Raw genomic sequence first — 21,301 nt, 5'->3', positions numbered from 1 at the left:
TGAGACTATAACTATTTGTTTGGAAATCAAAGTATAATAATACTCTTTCTTTCCCATAGTATACTATTTTTTTTTCAATCCTCACAAACTTAACTTTCACACTTTTAAATTGAAAAAAACTTCATTACTTAATATACTCTAAGATACTTAATTCGTTCTTTTTCTATTGCAACAATGAGATTTTTACACTATTCACTCACCATCCTTTCACTATCTCTCGTGATTTTTACGTAAGTCAATATATAGTCATGTGGGATTTTGTCAGATTCATCTCGATTTATACTTTTAAAATATCTAATTTGTATATTTTTTTACTAAAAAGTAATAAAGGATATTAATAGTTAAAGTTGTGCATTGGCCAGCGTGAAAACTCTATTGTTGCAATAGAAAAAGAACGGATATAGTATTTTTTTTCCGCTCTTCATTATCTCCTTTTTTGTTGGTAGGAAGAAGTGGACTACAAGATTAAAACCTTGCATTGGTCAACATAACTTGTTAGATAAGTCCCCTAGGGAGTGGGAGGAACATGGGAGAAATAGATAAAGGGAAAACTTCAACCACCTTCCCCAAAGTGCCTCTAGCGAGATTCAATCTCATAAATTCTGAGATACAAACTTTTACTTAAAAAAAAACAACTTTTGCTTGGTTTGAATGTTTTCCTTCCCCACTTTGACCCACCATTAACATAAAACAACTTATTACCTAAACTACATGTCATAGTAAGTGTCAACACAAGCGTAGGAATAAAATGTTTTAGCATCTTTTAATTCACTATTGAAAATTTTTAACATCATTTACACATAAGTGTTTTCTTTTATCCTTCTCTCAAGGTAATTTTCTAATTTATCTAGATAAAGTAAATGGAGTAGTTCGGTATCCTTGTTGATGTCGACATATGTCGCTGAATCGAATATGAGATGGCCTTTTTTTGAAAGATACAACTCATTTGATTCACGGTAAATGTGAATGAATTGAAAATCATCTCGAAGCTTGACTAAACATCTTATGTCTTCGATGAAGGTTACAATGATCTAAGGGCATCTATATATGTGTTGGAGTATGTTATGGTTTAACACTCCTCTCACATATGAGTGTCATTAGAATTAGAGCACACTAGTAATTAGTAAGGTACACAATAACAATCTTTGTTGGGAATGAATGTCCAATAAATTAAAAATCCTTAATTATCCAGTTGCTTGATATATACCCAATATGAAAGGCCCAACAACTTGGCTCTGATACCATGATAAATTTGATAGAATTGAAATGAGTTTGAGTAAACCCAATAAGACAGGAGGAGAGTTTAGTCCACATAAAAGCCCAAAGTAAGTTCCATCCTAAAACCAATTGGCAATAGTAGAATAACTCATTTAACTTATAATGTGATACTATCTTCTTTCTCCAATGTATAACAACTCAAATGTGCACAACAAACAAGGGGTTTAACAAAACTCGATTGTCTTCTTCAACAATAAATTGGGCTATTCCCAAAGACATTGCATATCAATTATTACTAAATTGTTTGTGGATGGCAACTGTTTCCGCTCTTAGAAGAGAAAAAATTCCTAATTTACACGCGATAACTTCTGAAACATTCCTCCGAAATTGCGATGAATTATTTAAAATTCCTATCATGTGTACACTAACGAGAACTTTCATTCCTTCCACATACTTCAAAGGAGCATGATAACTTTTTACAACGAGGAAATATATAATCCTCTAAATCTCGAAAATTAATCATCTATTACAAGACATTTATACGAGGCAAAATGTATATGAATGATGCTATGTATGAATCATTTTCATCAAATACAATCTTACAAAACCAAATACGGGTGGCAAATACAATCTTACAAAATCAAATACGAGCGGTATATAGTATATACAGACGGCAAATAGCGTAAACGACAAGAAATATAGACTATTAAAATTCAAAGGAGAATGTGGGGGAAATGAATTAACACTAAAGCAAACGAATAACTGTCAAACAGTGGACTGAATCTTCACCCAATCACCCCGTTTCAGGAATCTAAAAAAAAACTCCACCATCATCATCATCCTCCCTTCTTATTTCTTTTTTCGCAGGCGTCCCCAGCAAGTAATATCCCCTTTTTTTTTCCTTCATTTTCCCGGGTTTATTACTTTTATGTTTTATCCAATCATCATCCTCCTTTTTTTTCCTTTTTTTATTTCCCTCCTCATTTTATTTCTCTTATATAATATCTCTTGGCTTGCAAACTTCAGTTTCCTCCCTTTTCAAGTTTTCTTGTTTTTATCATTTTTCACCCAAACTTTCTCTCTCCTAAAATAAACAATTAATCAATCAAAGGTTAATACATTTTTCTTCAATCTCTTCTTATATATTTCTTCTTGAATTTTCGCCGAAAAAAGGGTTTGTAATCAATTCAATTATTAATCTTTCTTTTTTACAATATGATTGACTCTGCTTTTTTATAATTTTTTGTTGGGTAATTATTTTGCAGGTTATGATTTCTTCTAATCTTGGTTGTTTAATTTCTCAGAATCTTTGATCATTTCTCCTTATATTCATTTTTGTTCACTTTAATAAGGTTTGTTTCTTCTAATTTTTACCTCTTTTCCTCTGTTTTTTTTTTTATAAAGTATGCATTAATGTTTGTGTAATTTGCAGATAGATATACGTGAAGTATATGATTTCGTAACGTAACGATTATATAATCTTTACGAATTTGATCATCGAAAGAAGAAAATGTTGGGAGAATTCATCGGTCGAGGACTTTTGTAAGTAATTTAGCACATTTTTTTAAGTGATCATTGATTCTAAACTCAATTAATATGAATCTTGATTCATTTAAAAACTTGGGTTTTGGGTATGAACTATTTCGCGCTGTTTCTTTTTGTTCTTCCTATTAGAATAAATTATGGGACGGAGAGAGTAGTAGAGTACCAGTGTATTCTCGTGATCATTAAGTATTAATCTCAATTGATCATTGGGATTTTGTTTTTATGAGTATGAAAAATTGTGGGAATTGGTTACTAATAATCACATAATTACATTTTGTTTTTATGATTTTAAAGTTTTGGGTTTTTTTGTTATATGATGCAGTATGATATTGGGATATGCTTACCCAGCATTTGAGTGCTTTAAGACGGTTGAGAGGAACAAGGTTAACATTGATGAACTTCGATTTTGGTGTCAATATTGGTACGTTTTAGTATTTCATGCTAATATTATGTTTTGACTTTTTATTTTGTGTCGATAATTGGGTTATTACTCCTTCGCAACGAATTTATTAGTAACAATTGAATATTTTACCTCTCACAACTAATATCAAATGTTGTTAGTAATTCATTATAGAAGTTGATTGATAATCAATGATGTGAAATTTGTACATACAATTCTACTTTGTACTTTCACAATAGTATTTGTTTCATTTAATGATTATTATGAGATTCTCTGTTTTTGTTGGTTTCTTAAATAGTACAAGTATGTAATAAGTTATGGATATTCTATATGAATTTGGGGTGTACAATTTCACTTTAGGTGTTATGGTTTCACTTGGATAATAGTACACCATTATTTTTACTTTTTTTGAATATTCTGTCTAATTAGAATTAATTGTCACGTTGTTTGTATCATCATTTTTTTCATAATTTAATACTACTTATGCAAGATCTTTAATTTTTACTTTTCTAAAGGGATTTGACAAATTGTTGTAAACATTTCGATGGAGGGAGTTGTTATGTTTTCTTGTTTTTTTAGAATGACAAAAGAAAAAGAAAACTTGGGCCGGAAAACTTGTGCTATACCATAATTTTAATTATACTACTTTGTTATTATTACTCAAACTCTATCTTATAGAGTTATTTTACAACTCTAGAGGATTCAAACACGAGTTTTTTCTTTTCTTACTGATTTAAAAATTAAGTTATATTAGATTACACACCTAAACTTAGAGTAATCCCCACGGAATTATAATTATGTTAAATAATTCACCACTTCTAATATTTTATCATAAGCTTTTAATATGTTATGTTGAAGGTTTAAAAGTAGGGGAAGTGGGAGGTTAAGGATAAAATAGATGACAGGAAGGTTTAATTAAGGGAGAACGTGGGATTATAATTTGGTGATCATGTGATGAGAATTTGGGTGTTTTAGTTGGCTGGCCTAGAATGTAGGTAGTTGAGGTGGTCAACTGCTCAATCACAACTCACGCTAACTTCCCTGATTTTTATGTCCACTAAGTATCAATTTCAAGGCATTATGTATGGAAAGTTATGAAGTAAAAAATCAATATCAACTTATTATTGGTCATATTTGAGGTAGAGGAGTGTCCAAATCATTTCCTTTTATAGAAAAAAGGCTTTTAGGAATTGATGACTTTTTTTTTGTTAACATTAGCGCGATTTGTAAAATTAATTTAAGGTTAAAGTTAATTTCATGTGAAGAAAGTGAGATTGCGCGAAAATAAGTTTAGATAAGGTTTATAAAGATTGTTTTAAAAGACAGATTAATGTTAAAGGGATTTAATATATGTCTCATATGTAAAAAGTTTTAGCTTTCTTAGCTAAGTTGGCGAGAATTGAAATTGGTTGAATTTGGATATGTGGGGAATTTTTTTTTAGAACGGGCACTTTGTTTTGCTTGCCTTGAAATAGTACTAGTAAGGTACTTTTGTACTCTATGGATAAGAATTGAGAACCACGCTAATCTTAATGCTTAAAAAGTGAAAACAACTCAAATGATCATAGTTGGGATTACGTGATACAATGATATTACTTGCATGAAGTATGTAACAAATGAAGTTTTGTTGAGTATTAAGGCTTTGTTTGGCTTAATGTAAAACATTTTCATTTGAAAATGATTTTTCAAAATATAAAACACAAAAGGTAAATGTTTTCGTTCTTACTAAAACCCTTTTTTCCATTCTTTAAAACCAAATTAAGGAAAATAATTTAACTATTTCTTAGTAAACGACTTCTTTCCAACTAAACACTCTTTAGTTGGGAATACTTGGGATCATAAACCTGAAGTGTCTTCATTATGCTTTCTAATAATTACTCCCTCTATTTCAAAATATAAGGCATTCACGTTTTACGAAAATTTGCTTTGACCATAAATATCTCTCAAATACGATAAATAAAAATTATAAAAATTATACCGTTGGATTTGTCTTGAAAAATATTATAATAATTTTATTTTTTAAAATTTTCTATCAACATAAATTGAGAGTAATTAACGGTCAAAGTTCGACCTCGAACATCGTGCGTGTCTTATATTGTGAAACGGGGGGAGTAACATAATTTGAAACAGAGGGAGTATTGATTTTCCTAGTAACTTGTGCTTTTAATGTTAACTTTAATCTGGTTTACATCTAAATTATAATTTCCACCCTTATCTTTCTTTTAATCTAGAATCATGCTTTTGTTCAGAACTAAACATCTAGGCCTTGTTTCTCTGCCTTTGTGTAGGATCATTGTTGCTGTACTTTCAGTATGTGAGAGGTTTGGGGATATATTCATTTCTTGGTAAGTATAAGTCTCTCATCACAGATTTTATCATCTAATTCACATGTTTTTTCTCTCAATTACTAACATAATTGTTGGGTATTTCTTTTGTAAAAGGGTTCCATTTTACGGAGAGCTGAAGTTGGCATTTATCATCTACCTTTGGTATCCACAAACAAAGGTAACATTTACTCCACAAGTAACTATTTTGGATAATGTATATTGTAGTTTTTCTAGAGAACAATTCTGTGTAATTTGATATGTTAGTTTCTAAAATCTACTGTGTATATAGCAATATTGCATAACTTTCAATGTATTGTTGTGATTTTTTCAAGGTTGAGACTGATGAACCTTTGGTATGATGCAGGGAACTTCCTATGTGTACGAGAGCTTGTTGAGGCCATTTGTGTCGAAACATGAGACCGACATCGACAAGAATTTGCAGGAGATTAGATACAGAGCTTGGGATTTAGCTATTTACTACTGGCAAAACTGTACTGACTTGGGTTCATCAGCATTCTTCAATGTGCTTGAATATGTAGCCAACCAGTCTTCCAAGTTTAAGGGAGCTAGCAGTCAGGTTTCTATTTTACTCACATTTCTCTACTCAACTGGCATACCGCATACATATGTTAACCATATACATTAGCCTTCTTCTAATGCCCCAAAGGCTCAGGCTATGTTACTCGGACTCATATTATGGGCGTGTAGACACTTGAACATGTACTCACGTCCGACATGAGTATCAAAGTCCGAGTAACATACCAGAAGGAAAACTCTATGTAGCTAAATTTCAGCTGAATAAACTCGAGATAGAAAAAGCTTGGACCCTACCTAGAGTGTGGTTACAAAAATATCCCTATCAAACTTGTGAGATAGAGTAATAATTTAGCTATCCGAAAGTTAATCTTATAGTGTTTACTCATTTTGGGAGCATTAATGCTTTAAGAGTATGCAAGAATAAGATGGGACAGATTCACATATGACAATCAACATGTTTTTTTCTTTTCTGTGCACACTCTGGATCCCACATAATCCAAGAAAACATGACCAACTTAAATAGAAGCACTTATGTTGTGCCAAAACGAAGACACCTTTGATGTATTCAAAACTCCAATTATGAATACACCTTTATCTACAACACTAACAAAACTTGCAAACAAACACAAGTTCTTATATGTACTAACTTAAATTGCATTATAATGTACATTGCAGAAAAATGACCAGAATCAACGACGTAGAGGCAGTCCACCTCCACCTTCAAACGGGTCCAGCCTATGGCCCCTCCGACAACGGAAGCCGAAACCAGAATCACCAGCTGCTTCGCCACGGCACCCGAATAACCAGCCAGCTCCATCTGCACCTCCACTTCCAGCCACATTCCCCTCATTGTTCAAATCAGAGGCTACAAAGTCCAAGTCAAAAGTGGTCCAAATGGAGCTTGATGAAGCCCAAACTGGATATATTCATGTTGAGGAAATCTCCGAAGAAGCCCATACCAAAAGCCCAACAAAAGAAAAGAGCAAGTTGAGCCCAGCCCGTTTAAAATTTAGGCGGTCCAAACCCATTCAATGAGTAGTACCTAACACCATTTTTACTCAAAATCCACTGTACAAAAAGTCAAATCCCAATGTATGATATTACCCACCAAAAAAACAAGAAAAAATGAAAAAAATATAAATAAGCACACAATTTTTACTTTTATTTCTTGCCTCATGTTTTGTAATTACAAATTGCCACCGGCCCACCAAACGCATAGTACACCCAGTTCACCAGAGCTTATCTTCAATTACTATATTCGCATCGACTCATGTCATACACCTGTTTTTTTACGGGCGAGTCAATCAACAAGAGTTTCTCCATACCGACCTCCCTTAAGCGACACCAAACAAATTAGTAAATAAGGAGAGAAAAAAGAAAAAGAATAGAATAAATCGTTATCTGCAGAGGATGAGCCACAAAGCGTCGACCAACCAGTCATAGACACGTGCAGCAGTTTCCGATAAAACTCGTCGGAAATTAGCGATAATCGGTCGGAAAAAGTCGCCGGAAAAGCAAAAACCACGAGAAGAGGAAGAAGGAGAAGAAGAAAGAGTAGGCTGAAGGTAAGCCCAAGCAGCTTGTTTAACTAAACGATTTCGGATAGAAATCTCATAGCCTGAACCAGCAGAAGAAGCGGAGATTCCAGCGATTGCGACAGCAGGAGTAGGAGAGAGAATCGATGAAGGACTCCATGGGAGGATATCTTTTAAAGAAGTGTATATGTCTGATGATTGAGATTTGAGCTCGAAATCGATGGATGGAAACGACGGTGTTGACGGTGGAGGAGATCGACGACGGTGGTGGTGGTGGTGGTGGTGGTGGTTTCCGTTGGTGTGTTTTCGAGGAGGGATGTTTATGGTGGTTGTTGGTAAGCTGTTTCGGCGTTTTAGAGGAGTAGTAGTGGTGTTGTTGTTATGAGTATGATCATCGTTATTTGCTACTACTACTACCATGTTTTTTTTTTTTTTTTTACTGATTAGGTTGGTTTGAATTTTGTTTTTGGAATGGAGGTTAGGAAAGAGAGAAGGGTAGAGGTAGTGGTCATGGTAGGCTATACTTAAATGAGAAAATTCTGTGGATTTGTATGGAGAGGGGAGTTCAATAATTGACGTAATTTGTCACCATCGTTTCTTCATTTCTTTGTTTTTATGGTTTTTACTTTTTTTTTTTTTTAATGTAATAATACGAGATAGTCTAATGGTATTGGTACTAGTGTACTATGTTTACTTTCGAGGTGTTGGGATTAGGGCCTTTTAACTTACGTTGAAAGAATTCTCTTCTATGTTCCAATATATAATTCTTGTTTCATTTTATACGGTTTTTAGTATGTATTTTTCACTATTAATATATTTAATTATGTATTAAAAAAGTTATAAAAAGTTTATATTATAATACTACATATTGAGATGAATCTAATAATAACTCGCATGTATATATTTTTTTGTGTATATGATAATATTTGGTCAAAGATTTTGAAGTTCGACACTGAAAGATGGAAAAAGAGCTATTCTTTGAAACCGAAGGAGTAATTTTTTATGATTTATTATTATTATTATTATTATTATTATTATTATTATTTGGGAAGGGTTGGTGTTCCACGGGGTGTTTCCGCGTTTACTCCTCACTTTGCTCAGTGGGCATCAAAAAGATTTTGACTCTCATTGGGAAAAGTTTCTAATTACATTATTTTTATGCTGAGGATTTTTTTTATTGCAAAACAACTTTAGCTGGGATTTATGTTCTTTTAAATCCAAAAATTTTAAGAGTTTATTTTTGATAATTTTAGTAATTAACCGAGATCAACCCACCAATTTCAAGGTTTTTTTTGCTAAAACTTTTATACATCGCTAACTATCTTGGAAAAAAGTATTAAAAGGTAGAAAATCAATTGAATACTTGAATATAAGGTGGTTTGAATAAATGTGATTTTGTATAAAAGAAATCTAAAAAAAAATATTAAGGCCCTTAATCAGTGCTATACTGGGAGTACACTTAACGGAATATTTTATAATGGGAAGAGTCTTAATGGATTAGTCAGAAATTAGAATGATGATATGTCTAACAACTACAATCGAGTCCATGATTTTTTTTTTGGTACAGTGCGTTCATGATTGATATTCATTCAATTATCGTGATTGTTTATTATTGAAGTGATTATTGATGGAAATTATTTCAGATTAGTGTGATATAGAAGATTTATTATAAGATGAAATTATATTTAAAATTCACAAATTATATACTTCCTCCGTTTCATAATAAATGTCATATTGTTGTTAAAACGGACTCCTAGGTAAAATTTCCTAAGCATGTTTAAGTAGCATAAAGTGAAGTAGATTAATTGTAGTGGTCCCCATGTGAAAGGAGGGGAAAAAAAACTGCTAGGGACCACATATAAAGTGAATTAGATTAGTACTTAAAACAAGTTAGTAAGGGTAAAATGGTAAAAGTATAAGGCAAAAGTTACTAAATAAGGAGAAAAAACATTGTTGCATCTATTTTAAAACACCCAAAAATGTACAATGTGGCATCTATTATGCAATGGAGGAAGTAGTATATAGTGTTTAAGTTTTACACATAATCCTTTTCATAAAAATTATACTTCCTCTGTTTCTTAATCTTTATGATATTTGTAAATGACACGTGAAACAAAGAGGAAAGTGAGGGTTTGTTCTCCCCAGCTTATTTTCAGTTCAGTTCAGTTCTAATCAGTTCAGTTCAGATCAGTTCAGCTCTTGATAATACTTTTACTCTCACATATCACTATTCATTTCAGTTTAATTCAGTTCAGTTGTTTTATGCCGAAGAGAACAGGCCTTGAGTGAAACATGACCCATGTGCTTGAATAACAGAATAAAGCTTTCTTTGTGAAAAATTAAAACTAAAAAAAAGAAATGTTGCAGGTATTATGAAACAATACAGAAAGAAATATATTTCAAGTATTAAAAAACCGACGAAGTATAATTTTTACTATCATAACCTCTGATGCACTACTTTTCTACCTTCATTATTATACTACTATTTACTAGGGGTGTAAGTTATTTGGTTAAAAACCGAAAACCAAACCAAACCAAACCGAAGTAGTAATTTGGTTTGGTTTTTTTTAGAAATCGGTTTGGTTTGGACTCTAAAATAATTATTTTTCGGTTTTACGGTTTGGTTCGGTTTTGATTTTGAAAAACCGAAAAAACCAAAAAAAACCGAAATATATAAATACAGGATTATATCAACATGGGTTCGTTTAAACATAAGCCCAAAGCCAACAACCTAAGACTAACTCACGGACTCCTAAAAGACTAATTCATCACTAAAACCCTAGGATTCAACCGTTTCCTTTTCTCTCTCCTAAATATTATGTTTTTGTGTAATTCTGGATTGGTTTAATCCTAGTTTGGTTTGGTTTGAATTTTGGAATAGAAAAAAATTTTGGTTTGGTTTGATTTTCGCCTTCAAATTTTGGTTTGGTTTGGTTTGGATTGAGCTGAATTACGGTTTGGATTTGGATTGGAAATTTTAAAATCGAATTTATTTCGGTTTGGTTTGGTTTTTCCCTGAAACCAAACCAAAAACCGAACTTACACCCCTACTATTTACCCTTCAAAAGAATATTATAAATACGATCTATTTAATTACGTATTAATATTAAATATAGCATGAATTTATCTCCTAAAATTATACAAGAAACAAAGTTGGTCTAGTTAAAGACCCTCCTAGCTCCTTCCATCTCTGTGAAAAGGATTCGATTCTTGCCCTATTAAAGCGGAAAAACAATGATGAGAACGACATAGAGTTCTAGAATGCCACGATTGAAGAGTAACTAAATAAGTTATTAGCGAAAGTGACAACATACTAGAAGAAGATTTTGGGATTGAAGAAGCGGACTTCGTAGAGGATAATGAAACCCGTCGAAGACTATCTTTGTGGCAAGGAATTACGTAGAAATTTAATTTGAGTAATTGTATCACAAATCACAACAGATGTTATCTGGTTATATAGAAAACAATTATTTATGCTTTACTAGTTGAATTGAATGATAGTATCTTTCTAGGAAATAAGAAAATGAAAACCCTCAAGGATTTTTATAAATATCCAAACCCTGCCTGTAGAGCATACCAGCACAAAATCGCCAATTCGACATTACGATATACACTATTTACATCTCATTGATAATTTGTTAGTTCCTCGATTTTATCCGTTCCAAAATACTTATTTGTTAGTTTCTGCTCTATCGAATAAATTTCCTCCAATCGCATTTATCTTTTCAATAATATAACAATTGATAACCAATACAAAGGAACACTTCTCTATAACATAAGTACTAAACTTCCTGTATTTCACTTCTGCTTAAGATCAGGGTCAGCAACATGGTCCGGAATCCGGATTATACACAGTCTACACAGGCAGTATGTAGCAGAAATCTATTAGGCAGTAAATTAGGGATGAATCGAAGTATCTCAATCTGAGAACCATATGATCCAAATAGTATTAATCTGCCTCATTGTAAACATTACATTATTCATCTAGATAGTACACTCACAATTGCAGCACGTGTCGAATACTTGGCTCCTCTCAAAATATATGTCAAAACTCTTTGAGGAGGTAGCACTAGCACCTTACTATGGACTAACTGGAAACAGATAAAAGCATTGTCAAATGGAGCATTCCGAAATGCTCCATCTCAAATTTCATGGAATACAAAATTTTTGACAGCCTTCGACAGAAATACAGAATAAGGAAGAAATGAAGAACATAAAGAGCCTGGAAAATCACCTAATCTAATTATACTAAAATCACCTGCATAGCTTTTGTTCCAGTGTTTCAACAGAAATTATACTAAGTATACATAATCTTTCAAAAAGCTCCAGCGACAGTGCGACACTCAAAGATCTCAACTTCTATACATCGCCCTACAATTACTCAAAATCGCCCAAAAAATAGTTAAAATTACCTCTATAACCTTTTCTCTTTTTTTTTCTTAAATCATCACCATCCACCTCCTGCCAAGCACCCACCACCACCACCACCACCACCCACCTCCTAACAGACTGTCACCACCACCACCACCCACCTCCGATCCTGCCATGACAAGCCCTTAACCCTGAGTTCTCTCTCTCCTTCTCAAGCCCTTAACCCCTTAGTTCTCTCTCCCCTTCTCAGTCGCCGGCCACCTCTGCTGTTAACGTACTCCTCATGCATCATGATACTTCTGGTATGACTTCATTCTATACCTAATCTAATTCAGTGTTTGTCGCACTCTCATTAGACTGGAAAAAGAAAGCCTTATCTCCACAAGCGCTAAAAGTCTTAACTTTCTATGATAGGGTAATCACAATTATGTCACAACTCCATATCCCCCTAAATGCCTTCCTATTTGACCCGCTCAGATCATTTTTATACCTCAAAAGTACCAAAAGATGACATTCAAACTAATGCAGATACAAAAACACACATTTTAATTAGCAACGCACTCAGACAATTTAGTTCCCAAACACACATAAACAGACATTTATCAAGGCAGAGCCAGCACAAAACAATTAAGTCCACAATGTCTAACCGTTAAATCCATCAACCTTTGGTAAATTTACATTGTGTCTTCCAAAGGTAACTTAAGTCGACGAATTTGAGTGGTAAAATAGGCAACCCAAGCTGATTTACATACAGAAGCATACACTTTCAATGCAGTAAATTGACCACAAAAATTACTGTAGATAATCTACAAATTTTCATATATTCACACAACAATAAAAGCAATTGAGAGGTCTACAACTCTACATTGTATTAACAAATACAATTGAGAAATCATTAATAGACCCACAAAGGGGAATTGCTCTTAGGCATAGAAGAATTACAACAAACATCCAATCTCTTTCTAAATTCATTCTCCTTCATCTTCAACATAAGAGGAAGAGGGAAACAGACCCCAGTTTCTACACAAGTTTGATGCCTAGGTTTAATCCTCTTCTCTAAACTAAAAGAAAAATACTGAGGAAAGGCCTTCAACTCCTTCAAATCCCTTCCCATTTCCACCACAAAGTAATTAAATTTCGGCTCGAAATTCTCCTTAACACTATAACAAAACAATGGAGGAAATCTCCTAAACATAGAAACACAATCATGGTATGCAAAACCCAGTTTCTCAAAGTAGTGAATTTTGGGCATGTATTTATCCTCAACAGAAGCTGAAAGTAAGTTGGTATGCCTGTTTACTTCATGAATCCCAATGCTCTGAAGAAAATATAATGTGGGTCGAAGTCGGGTTTCGACATCCGATACGAGGAGACGGGGCCGGCTGCAGATCACACGGGGGAGGTCGGAGGCTGGGACTTTAACTTCTCGGAGGAGGAAAGCGAAAACCGGGGCCGTGTCGTGGAAGCGGAGCGAGAGGATTTCAGGACACATTGTGAAGATACGCCGTAGCTGGGGAGGGGAGAAGCCAAGGGAGGTGAGGTAATCAAACGAGGATTTGAGGTCGGAGAGAGATGGGGCAGCAGCAATGGCAGAAGGAGGGAGGAGAGAGAGAGAGTCTAAGCCGATGGAGTCTAGGAAGAGAAATTTTGCTTGGAATTCTGGGTCAGGGGAAGTGGGGATTAGGTTGTTTTTAGGGGGGGTTTGGGAGGGTTTGAGTGGGGGGATGGTGGTGGTTTTGGAGGAAAGGAATTTGGTGGCGGTTTTGCGGTGGGAGAAGGAGGGGAAGTTGGGGGGTTTTAGAGGGAAAGTGGGGTTGGATGGAGGAGTGAGTGGTTTTCCAGTGGTGGTGCGGAAATTGAGGGTATCTTGCATTGTTGAGAGGGTGTATCAATTAGAGCTAGTAAACAAATTTAAACTTCTCAATACTTTTCCAAGAGTTCCTTAGTAAATTAACGTCACCAATTTATCAAATACGTCAATTTAATAAATCATTGACAAGGATTTTTGGGGGAAACTAGATAAGAGGATACTTACATATCTGATGTGTGTAGTGGAGGCGTGGAGTGGTACTACAAGTGCAAACCCAAGAGCCAATTGACATCTAGCACAATTCATATAAAGAATGAAGTAAAAGAAATTAGTATCATGCCAATTATGCTGCAATTAGGTATAGTTAGTTTTCATTCTTTTTGTTCCCAAATAGAAGTAAATGCAATTGCAAAGTTAAAGGCCTAAGTACAGTAGGTCCAATTACTTGGGAAAGCATAGTGGAGTAGAAGGTTTCTACTAACAATTACAAGGACATTTTGAGGAAATTATAGTCTTCAACCACACTTCTACTGAACCAAAAGTGACAAGGTTATACGGGAAAATATGCCCAAATAGGAAGGCAACTAGAAAATCAAATAAAGAAGCACTTGACATTTTGTAAAAGATCATTTACAGGTGATGCATTCATATTTTACTTTGTTGGTTGAACTTAGAACTTGAATGTCACGATGAGCTCCGCCAACATCATGGAGAAGAGCAGAACAAATGAACAATAGAAGGAAAACTTACACAATAGTTCAACTTGTTATTATTCTAGCAAGCTCTTACTATCCAATTTAACTAAAGCCTTCCAAAACTTATACAAATTACTACACTACATGACTTGCCCCTAAGTCAGGCCCGTCCCTGAGCGAGGCCAAGAGAGGCGGCTGCCAGTGTCCAGGGCTCAGTATTAGAGTTATGACAAGTATATTATATTAGAGTCCTAGACTAATATCAAAACGAGTGAACACTTATCACAACTCTACTGCCCAGGGATGACAACACTTGAAAAATTAATCTGATGAAATAATCAAGAACAAGTGAACAATGGCATGAAAATATCATATGCCCATCTACAAATTGTATCATAAATTTTGTTATCATTTAGTTCCATGAAACAAACAAACAAACAAACATGAATTAACAAGTTATATCCAGAAATTCGAATCATAAAAACATGAAATAATCAAGTATCTGAGATAAAGAAACAAGTAGGTTGAATTCATGAAACAAACAATAACAACCGCATAAAAACAATGGCATGAATAATCACATGAAGTAGATCTATAAATCGCAATTTGACACCAAAATTCGCAACAATAACAAAAATTGTCTGAACAAGTAGATTATTAAGGAGCAAAAGAAGAACCTGGAACGAGCTCCTGCAATTCGAGCACCAGGAAGAGGAAGATGAAGAGGAGAGAGAAACGAAAAATGTATGGAGTTTTTGACTGAGAAAGCCCTAGTACTTGATTAGATTGTAGAGTTTGTAGAGCAGTTGATGAATGCATTTTCAGTTAGGGTGCGTTCTATTCAACTTACTAGTTTTTGGACCCGTGCATAATGCACGGGAATCCTTTAATTTATTAAGTAGTTTTTTTCTGTTCCAAATCTATTAAATGTATAATTATTAGAATACATGCATATAAAGTTGAAAGAATATAAAATGTATAATTGAGGTATTAGCTGCTGAATTAAAATTTTATGATTTTGTATTCAAAATAATTATAAACTGGCTTACAACTCATGCGTTGCATATTATGATTTATGTTACCCATGCTATATCCTTGTTAATTATATTGTACAATATAAATCATCTAGAATATATTATCCTAATGTTGTTTATCATTTTCTTTAATTTACCAACGATGTAATATTAGAAAAAAATTTAGTGCTCACAAATGTAATATAACTGTGCTATATCCTTATTGTATCGTACAATATATAATGTATGAATAAAATTTTACTAAAGATTTAGGGAAATATTTTAGTATATAGTTTTATGAAATAAAAACATGTACCTTGCTTAGGGTAAGTTAATAATAATTTGAAATTGGCTTACAACCCGTGAGTTAAATTATGACATATCACTTATTTGTAATAATTAGTATCCATTGATTAGGGTGAAAATGGCTTACAACTCGTGAGTTGCACGATTATGACTAATGACTTATAATCCGGGAGTTGCATTCTAAAATTTGAAATCCATAACTCATGATCACATCGATTATGGTGATTGAAATATTTTTGTCATTTAAAGTTGTTGGACCCGTTCAAAATGCACGAGATTTTTTTAAATATAATTTTAAGATTTTAAGACATTTCTTTTGAAAACGTAGTGTGATATTAGCTCACGATTCAAAGTTTTTATAGTCATATCATGTAACAAAAAATGTTCAAAATGATTTATGACTCGTGCGTTCAGTGACTAATTTAGTTAATATTATGGTAGGACGTATTACAAACCATCATTTTAGAATAAAACATATTGACTGAAAAATTTGCCGCTCTGCCTGTAGCTTCACTCGGAAGCTCTGATAAAAACACAATTTCACTACTATTACACTCAATCATACAACTACTTTCGCTCCCGCTTTATGCAGTTCCACTCACCCCCAATTTCTTGTTGTCTTACACCATCACTATACCGCACCTGGCAACCCACTTTTCACCACCCACCGAACCACCATGCCACGGGGAACTTTGACAGGCGTTATCTATTCAAAAAAAAAAATTGGCAGATTTTACAATTTAAGGGAATAATTACACATAAATGAGAATCTTCAATGACCTGTCACAAAAGTCTAATTATATTATTTTCGTTATATATACTTGTTTTATAGTCTTGTATCATTAATATTGTATGTTACGTTGAAAATTAATGTAAATTAATCTTTAATACCCTCTTTGTTCTAGAGTAATCCAAATACATTTTATTCTCTTTTGTCTCAAAATACTATTTAGACTTTCATGGTTGGAATGATCCTTCTACTTAAAGCAACTTATGACTTTTAATTTTTGTGGTTATCTTGCATTATGTGATTTTTTTTTGGTATTCATTTATCCCTCAATTAATAATTTCAAATCTTATATTTTATTTATCATTACTTATATCTATTAGAAAGTATCAAATATATTGTTTATTTTATATAACTTGATAATTTTATAACTGTTGTATGCTAATGTTCAACATTCTCATTGTCTGTCAAAAAAAAAGTTTCATAGGAAAATCTAATGAATGAACACAACCTGCTATTTGTGATTATAAACATTCTAAAACGTTAAGTTTTGATTCTTTGTTTTTTGTACATGTTGCCACTTTTTAGTCCCACTATAAATATCATGGTCTAAGTATAATATTTGAATAAATTTAGCACGTCAAGTTTGTTCAGCTATTGTTTAAACTTATATAGTATGATTAGTAGAATTTCTTAAAGTTTTCAATAAAATAATCAACCTATTTATTTAGATTTGACAATTTCGTGTAATGGATATAAACCTGGTTATCTTGGTTATATATATTAGTTTCTAAGTGATTATGCCCATTGATGATGAAATTGATCTTGAATATGATATAATCCTAACATCTATTCATTGATATTTAAAGAGTTAGCTAATTTTCTTTCTTCTTTAATCTAGCATAATTTCAAAAAGGACATATTATGAACACATGTTAACTTTATTTAACTTTTTTTTTGATGGGTACTTTTTTAACTTAGTAGCTGTTGTTTCTTCTAATTGAGATCTAAAGAGTTTCCTAGCTTCTAGACCCGTGCAAATAGCATGGAAAATCTTTCGTTTAATCAATATATTTATATTTCAAATTTGATTCGGTGCATATTTATAGTTAATGGTTACATTAAAGGTTGATAAAAAAATAAGAAATTTTTTTATATTATGATATATTGATATTTTTCCTAAAATTAGGGTGTAGATAAGGATGATCAATTTAAATGGATATTCAATTATCTATTTCACCCAAATTTCGAAAACAGATAAAGCCCATATTAAATAGATGAAAAGTCGGTGGTGGTTTGTTGGATGAGCTGGTGACACATTAGATTAGATTTGGGTGGTGCTATGTCCATTCGTCACCCATTTATCCATCCGTTTTTTATATTTTATGTCTTAGTTTTTAGTATAAAAATCAGGGTGTTACCTATATCTATATATCCAGAACATATCTATAAATATAAACCAAAACATCCTTCAATTTCTCGCAATAAACATAATTTATTAGTTTAAAATCTTCATACTTTGAAACATATATGAGTGTAGATCAATTTTTTTTACTTACTATAAATTGTTCTTGGTTTGTTATGGAAAAGGGTTCTTATAATAATAAATTTTGATGAATAATATTTCTTCATTTTTGCTGCTTGAAAATAGATTGAGAGTTAAAAGCAAATACTATTTTAATGTTTTTAAAATTGAGCAATGTGTTTTTACTAACATAATGGATAGTTGGACTATTGGGAGCAAAATTGAATGAAAAATAATTGAGTGGCGTTGTTGTATGCTTAGGCCGATTAGATAAATAAAAGTTGCTCTATATTTCTTTTCTATATTGTACAATTTCTGCAAGATTGAAGGAAATGTTTTATGTTCTTTAGAGTATAGTAAACATACTAAATCAAGGGGAAATTTTTCATCTGTTAAATAGCTAATGTTCTTTATTGTATACGACTTTATGTTCTTTATCTTATAGATTGATGAAAAACATGGACCATTTAAGGGCCTGTTCTCCCCATCTTATTTTCAGTTCAGTTCAACTCAGTTCAGTTCAGTTCAGTTCAGTTCAACTCAGTTCAGTTCAGTTCAACTCAGTTCAGTTCAGCTCAGCTTAGCTTAGATCAGTTCAGTTCAGTTCAGTTCAGCTCCATTCTTTTATAATCATTTTGTTAAATATTATTATTATGTTGGTCTAATTTATTTTACTAATTACTCTTATTTATTATTATTTATTTTATATCATTATTAAGTATTATTATTATTATTATTATTATTGTTATTATTATTGCTATTATTTTGTTTACTATAGATTTATTCATTATTATTAGAAGGAACATGGTTTAGGTCAAAAGCACAAATGAACCCACGTTTTTTAGCCCATAAACAAATCAAATCGCGCCAAAACAGTTTATGATGCAATTTTGCGCGATCCGACCCAATCATTAATTTTATTAATAATATATTATATATTATTAAATCTAATTACTAAAATAGTAATATTAATTTACTTCTTATATATTATTGTTATTATATAATCATATCATCAAGTATTAATATATTAATACAAATAATATAAAATAATTATTATTAATTATTATTATTAATAATAATAATTTATGATTATTAATATTATTTATTCATAACTATCATTTAAAAATATCCAAAATACTATTAATATTCATTATTATTACTTATCATTATAATAATTATTTAATATTCATGTTATTATTGTTTAAATATTATTTATATATTTATTACATTCAATTTAATTCAATTCAATTCAGTTCAGTTCAGTTCAACTTAGTTCAGTTCAGTTCAGTTGTTTTATGCCGAAGAGAACAGGCCCTAAGTTAGTACAAAATGAAATATCAAGCGAACGTAAGTTATATCATGAGTCTTGTTGTTATCTTGTACACTCTATACAACATACATGACAAAAATAGCTAAGTCAAAGGCTTTATATTAGATGATAGAAAGCATTTATCATACTATGTTATCAGCAAGTTTAGCTTTTGTATTTGTATACCAGTGGTTTCAATTTTTATGAGCCGTAACTTGTGAGGCATGGCAAGTTGGTTATGAAAAATGATTTGGAATTTTTCTGTACAACATAACTATATAAACCCCTTCTCATTTTATTGACAATTAAAGAATGAAACTCCTTCGAAACTTTCATCTTCTTAACCCTATGTGTTGATGTGCATTTAATATTTCTTCAACATACTCCTCATATAGTTATATATAGCATAATGGGTTTTTGAAGGGAAGCGTTATTTTTTTTTTTTTTTAATATTGGTTGAATTATAATAATCGGTTATAATAAGATTTGATTTCCTTCCTTAATTGATAGAAGCTTGATTAATTTCCTTAGTTATTGTAATTGATTTTATTACCCTATTTGTTGCACAATGCACTCGGTGAGGATGAAGGGTGATTAGAAAAACATTTGTGCCACGTGGCATAATCAAAGAAAAAGCTGGAAAGTTGAGGGTGAAGGAGAGCAGAGGAAGCTTCATGTCTTGCCACATAGGCTGAAGTTTTCTTGCTTTAATATTATATACTAGGTTTTGGACCCGTGCATAATGCACGGGAACTTTAATACAATAAAAATGTTTATATATCCGCTACATTGAAAACATATAAACGATTATTTACGTTTACTTGATCAAAAACTTTGTGTTTAAGAGAAATACACATTTATATTAATTATAAAGTTGTTTAACAGATACATGATATTCATATGTTTTGGAAGACTTCTTTTTAGAGCAAAACAAAATGTTTTAAGAAGCTACTTCATCCGTTCGTAGTCTAATATAACAATGAGATTTTTACACTATTCATTCACTATCATACCCTTTCACTATATATTGTTATTTTTATGTAAAGACAAATATAGTCATGTGGGGTATTGTTAGATTCGTCTTGATATATACTTTCAAAATATCAAATGTTTATAATTTTACTAAATAGTAAATAAAGATATTAATAGTAAAAATTGAGCATTGGCAAGCGTGAAAACCCAATTGCTGCAGTAGAAAAAGAACGGAGGAATCATAATATAGTCAGAAGCAATTATATCATCATAAGTAAAGCCAACAACACCTTAGGAGGAAGATTGGAATTCCAGATTTTTTTTCCACACTTCCGATACAATAGAATCGCCAACAGCTGTATGGGAATTCTTAAAAAATTAATAAAGTGATGGTCTTATTTAGTAGAACATACCAATTTTGGTGTAGCCCCATAGAAAGCCATCATCTAAGGGTTGAGATGGTAAAGGTTAAGGATCTCAACCGCCTCAACAGGGAGAAAATTTGCACGAACTTGGTTTTCATCCCACTAACCAGTGTGGGGGGGGGGGGACTCTCTCTACATTACATCTTCATTTTTTCCTCGAAATGGCCTTAAAGTATTAGACTTCCCATTATCTTTCTGATATAGGAGTAATTAGGCAATTTTTACCAATGACTGAGAAATGGCTACATAAAATTGGCCATGACTGAGAACTGGTCTCGGGAGATACAAACCCACCATGCGATAGGGATTGTCCTTGACTTTTGACACACGCCAACTAAAATTGCCTTTTTTGAAACCTCAGAGGAAATTTGTTCCATCTGACGGAATGAGTACCATACGGGGTATAAATACCTTATTCCATGTTGCTACCTAAAATGACCACAATTTCGATGATATATTGTATCATACTTTATTCCCCATTTCATCTGGTGGAATGAGTATCATATAGGGTTTCCCCACTCTACTTTTTTCCTAAATACCTTATTCCCCGTTGCTACTTGAAATGATCACAATTTCGATGATATAT

At 32.4% G+C, this 21,301-nt stretch overlaps 2 protein-coding genes across 7 annotated transcripts; one reads left to right on the top strand and one right to left on the bottom strand.

Annotated features, from left to right (window-relative positions):
* Positions 1 to 1,943: 1,943 nt before the first annotated feature.
* Positions 1,944 to 7,516, top strand: LOC104898263 (putative HVA22-like protein g). Of its 4 annotated transcripts, none has more exons than XM_048647709.2 (8): positions 1,944 to 2,329; positions 2,523 to 2,570; positions 2,651 to 2,760; positions 3,086 to 3,184; positions 5,452 to 5,508; positions 5,605 to 5,668; positions 5,855 to 6,067; positions 6,703 to 7,516. In XM_048647709.2, the coding sequence occupies exons 3-8, from the start codon at positions 2,729 to 2,731 to the stop codon at positions 7,060 to 7,062; spliced, it is 825 nt and encodes a 274-aa protein (XP_048503666.1). In that variant the 5' UTR covers positions 1,944 to 2,329; positions 2,523 to 2,570; positions 2,651 to 2,728; the 3' UTR covers positions 7,063 to 7,516. The 4 variants fall into 4 exon arrangements, with proteins under 4 accessions (XP_048503666.1, XP_048503665.1, XP_057252073.1 ...); XM_048647708.2 differs by having other exon boundaries at positions 2,484 to 2,570; XM_057396090.1 differs by having other exon boundaries at positions 1,944 to 2,392.
* LOC104898262 (transcription termination factor MTEF1, chloroplastic) lies at positions 6,471 to 15,254 on the bottom strand. 3 transcript variants are annotated; one of them, XR_007276025.2, is made up of 3 exons: positions 15,116 to 15,254; positions 13,969 to 14,035; positions 6,471 to 7,095 (listed from the first exon to the last, which is right to left on the bottom strand). XR_007276025.2 is itself a non-coding variant. In XM_019250729.3 (3 exons), exon 3 carries the CDS (start codon positions 13,804 to 13,806, stop codon positions 12,829 to 12,831), a length of 978 nt encoding a protein of 325 aa, XP_019106274.2. In that variant the 5' UTR covers positions 13,807 to 13,831; positions 13,969 to 14,035; positions 15,116 to 15,254; the 3' UTR covers positions 12,726 to 12,828. The 3 variants fall into 3 exon arrangements, 2 of the variants coding, with proteins under 2 accessions (XP_019106274.2, XP_010683616.2); XM_019250729.3 differs by lacking the exon at positions 6,471 to 7,095 and adding an exon at positions 12,726 to 13,831; XM_010685314.4 differs by lacking the exon at positions 6,471 to 7,095 and adding an exon at positions 12,726 to 13,799.
* Positions 15,255 to 21,301: the final 6,047 nt, after the last annotated feature.

The sequence above is a fragment of the Beta vulgaris genome, chromosome 7, assembly GCF_026745355.1.
Source record: "Beta vulgaris subsp. vulgaris cultivar EL10 chromosome 7, EL10.2, whole genome shotgun sequence".
Classification (NCBI taxonomy): Eukaryota; Viridiplantae; Streptophyta; class Magnoliopsida; order Caryophyllales; family Amaranthaceae; genus Beta; species Beta vulgaris.
This window is presented reverse-complemented; position numbering and strand designations above follow the sequence as displayed.

Bases quoted from the DNA above. Each gene is read 5' to 3' on its own strand.
- LOC104898262 (XM_010685314.4), bottom strand. From the start codon at position 14,035: ATGTCAATTGGCTCTTGGGTTTGCACTTGTAGTACCACTCCACGCCTC. The intron at 13,800-13,968 runs GTAAGTATCCTC...CAACAATGCAAG, and splicing joins CCACTACACACATCAGATAT to ATACCCTCAATTTCCGCACC.
- LOC104898263 (XM_048647709.2), top strand. From the start codon at position 2,729: ATGTTGGGAGAATTCATCGGTCGAGGACTTTT. The intron at 2,761-3,085 runs GTAAGTAATTTA...TATATGATGCAG, and splicing joins TTCATCGGTCGAGGACTTTT to TATGATATTGGGATATGCTT. The intron at 6,068-6,702 runs GTTTCTATTTTA...TGTACATTGCAG, and splicing joins TTAAGGGAGCTAGCAGTCAG to AAAAATGACCAGAATCAACG.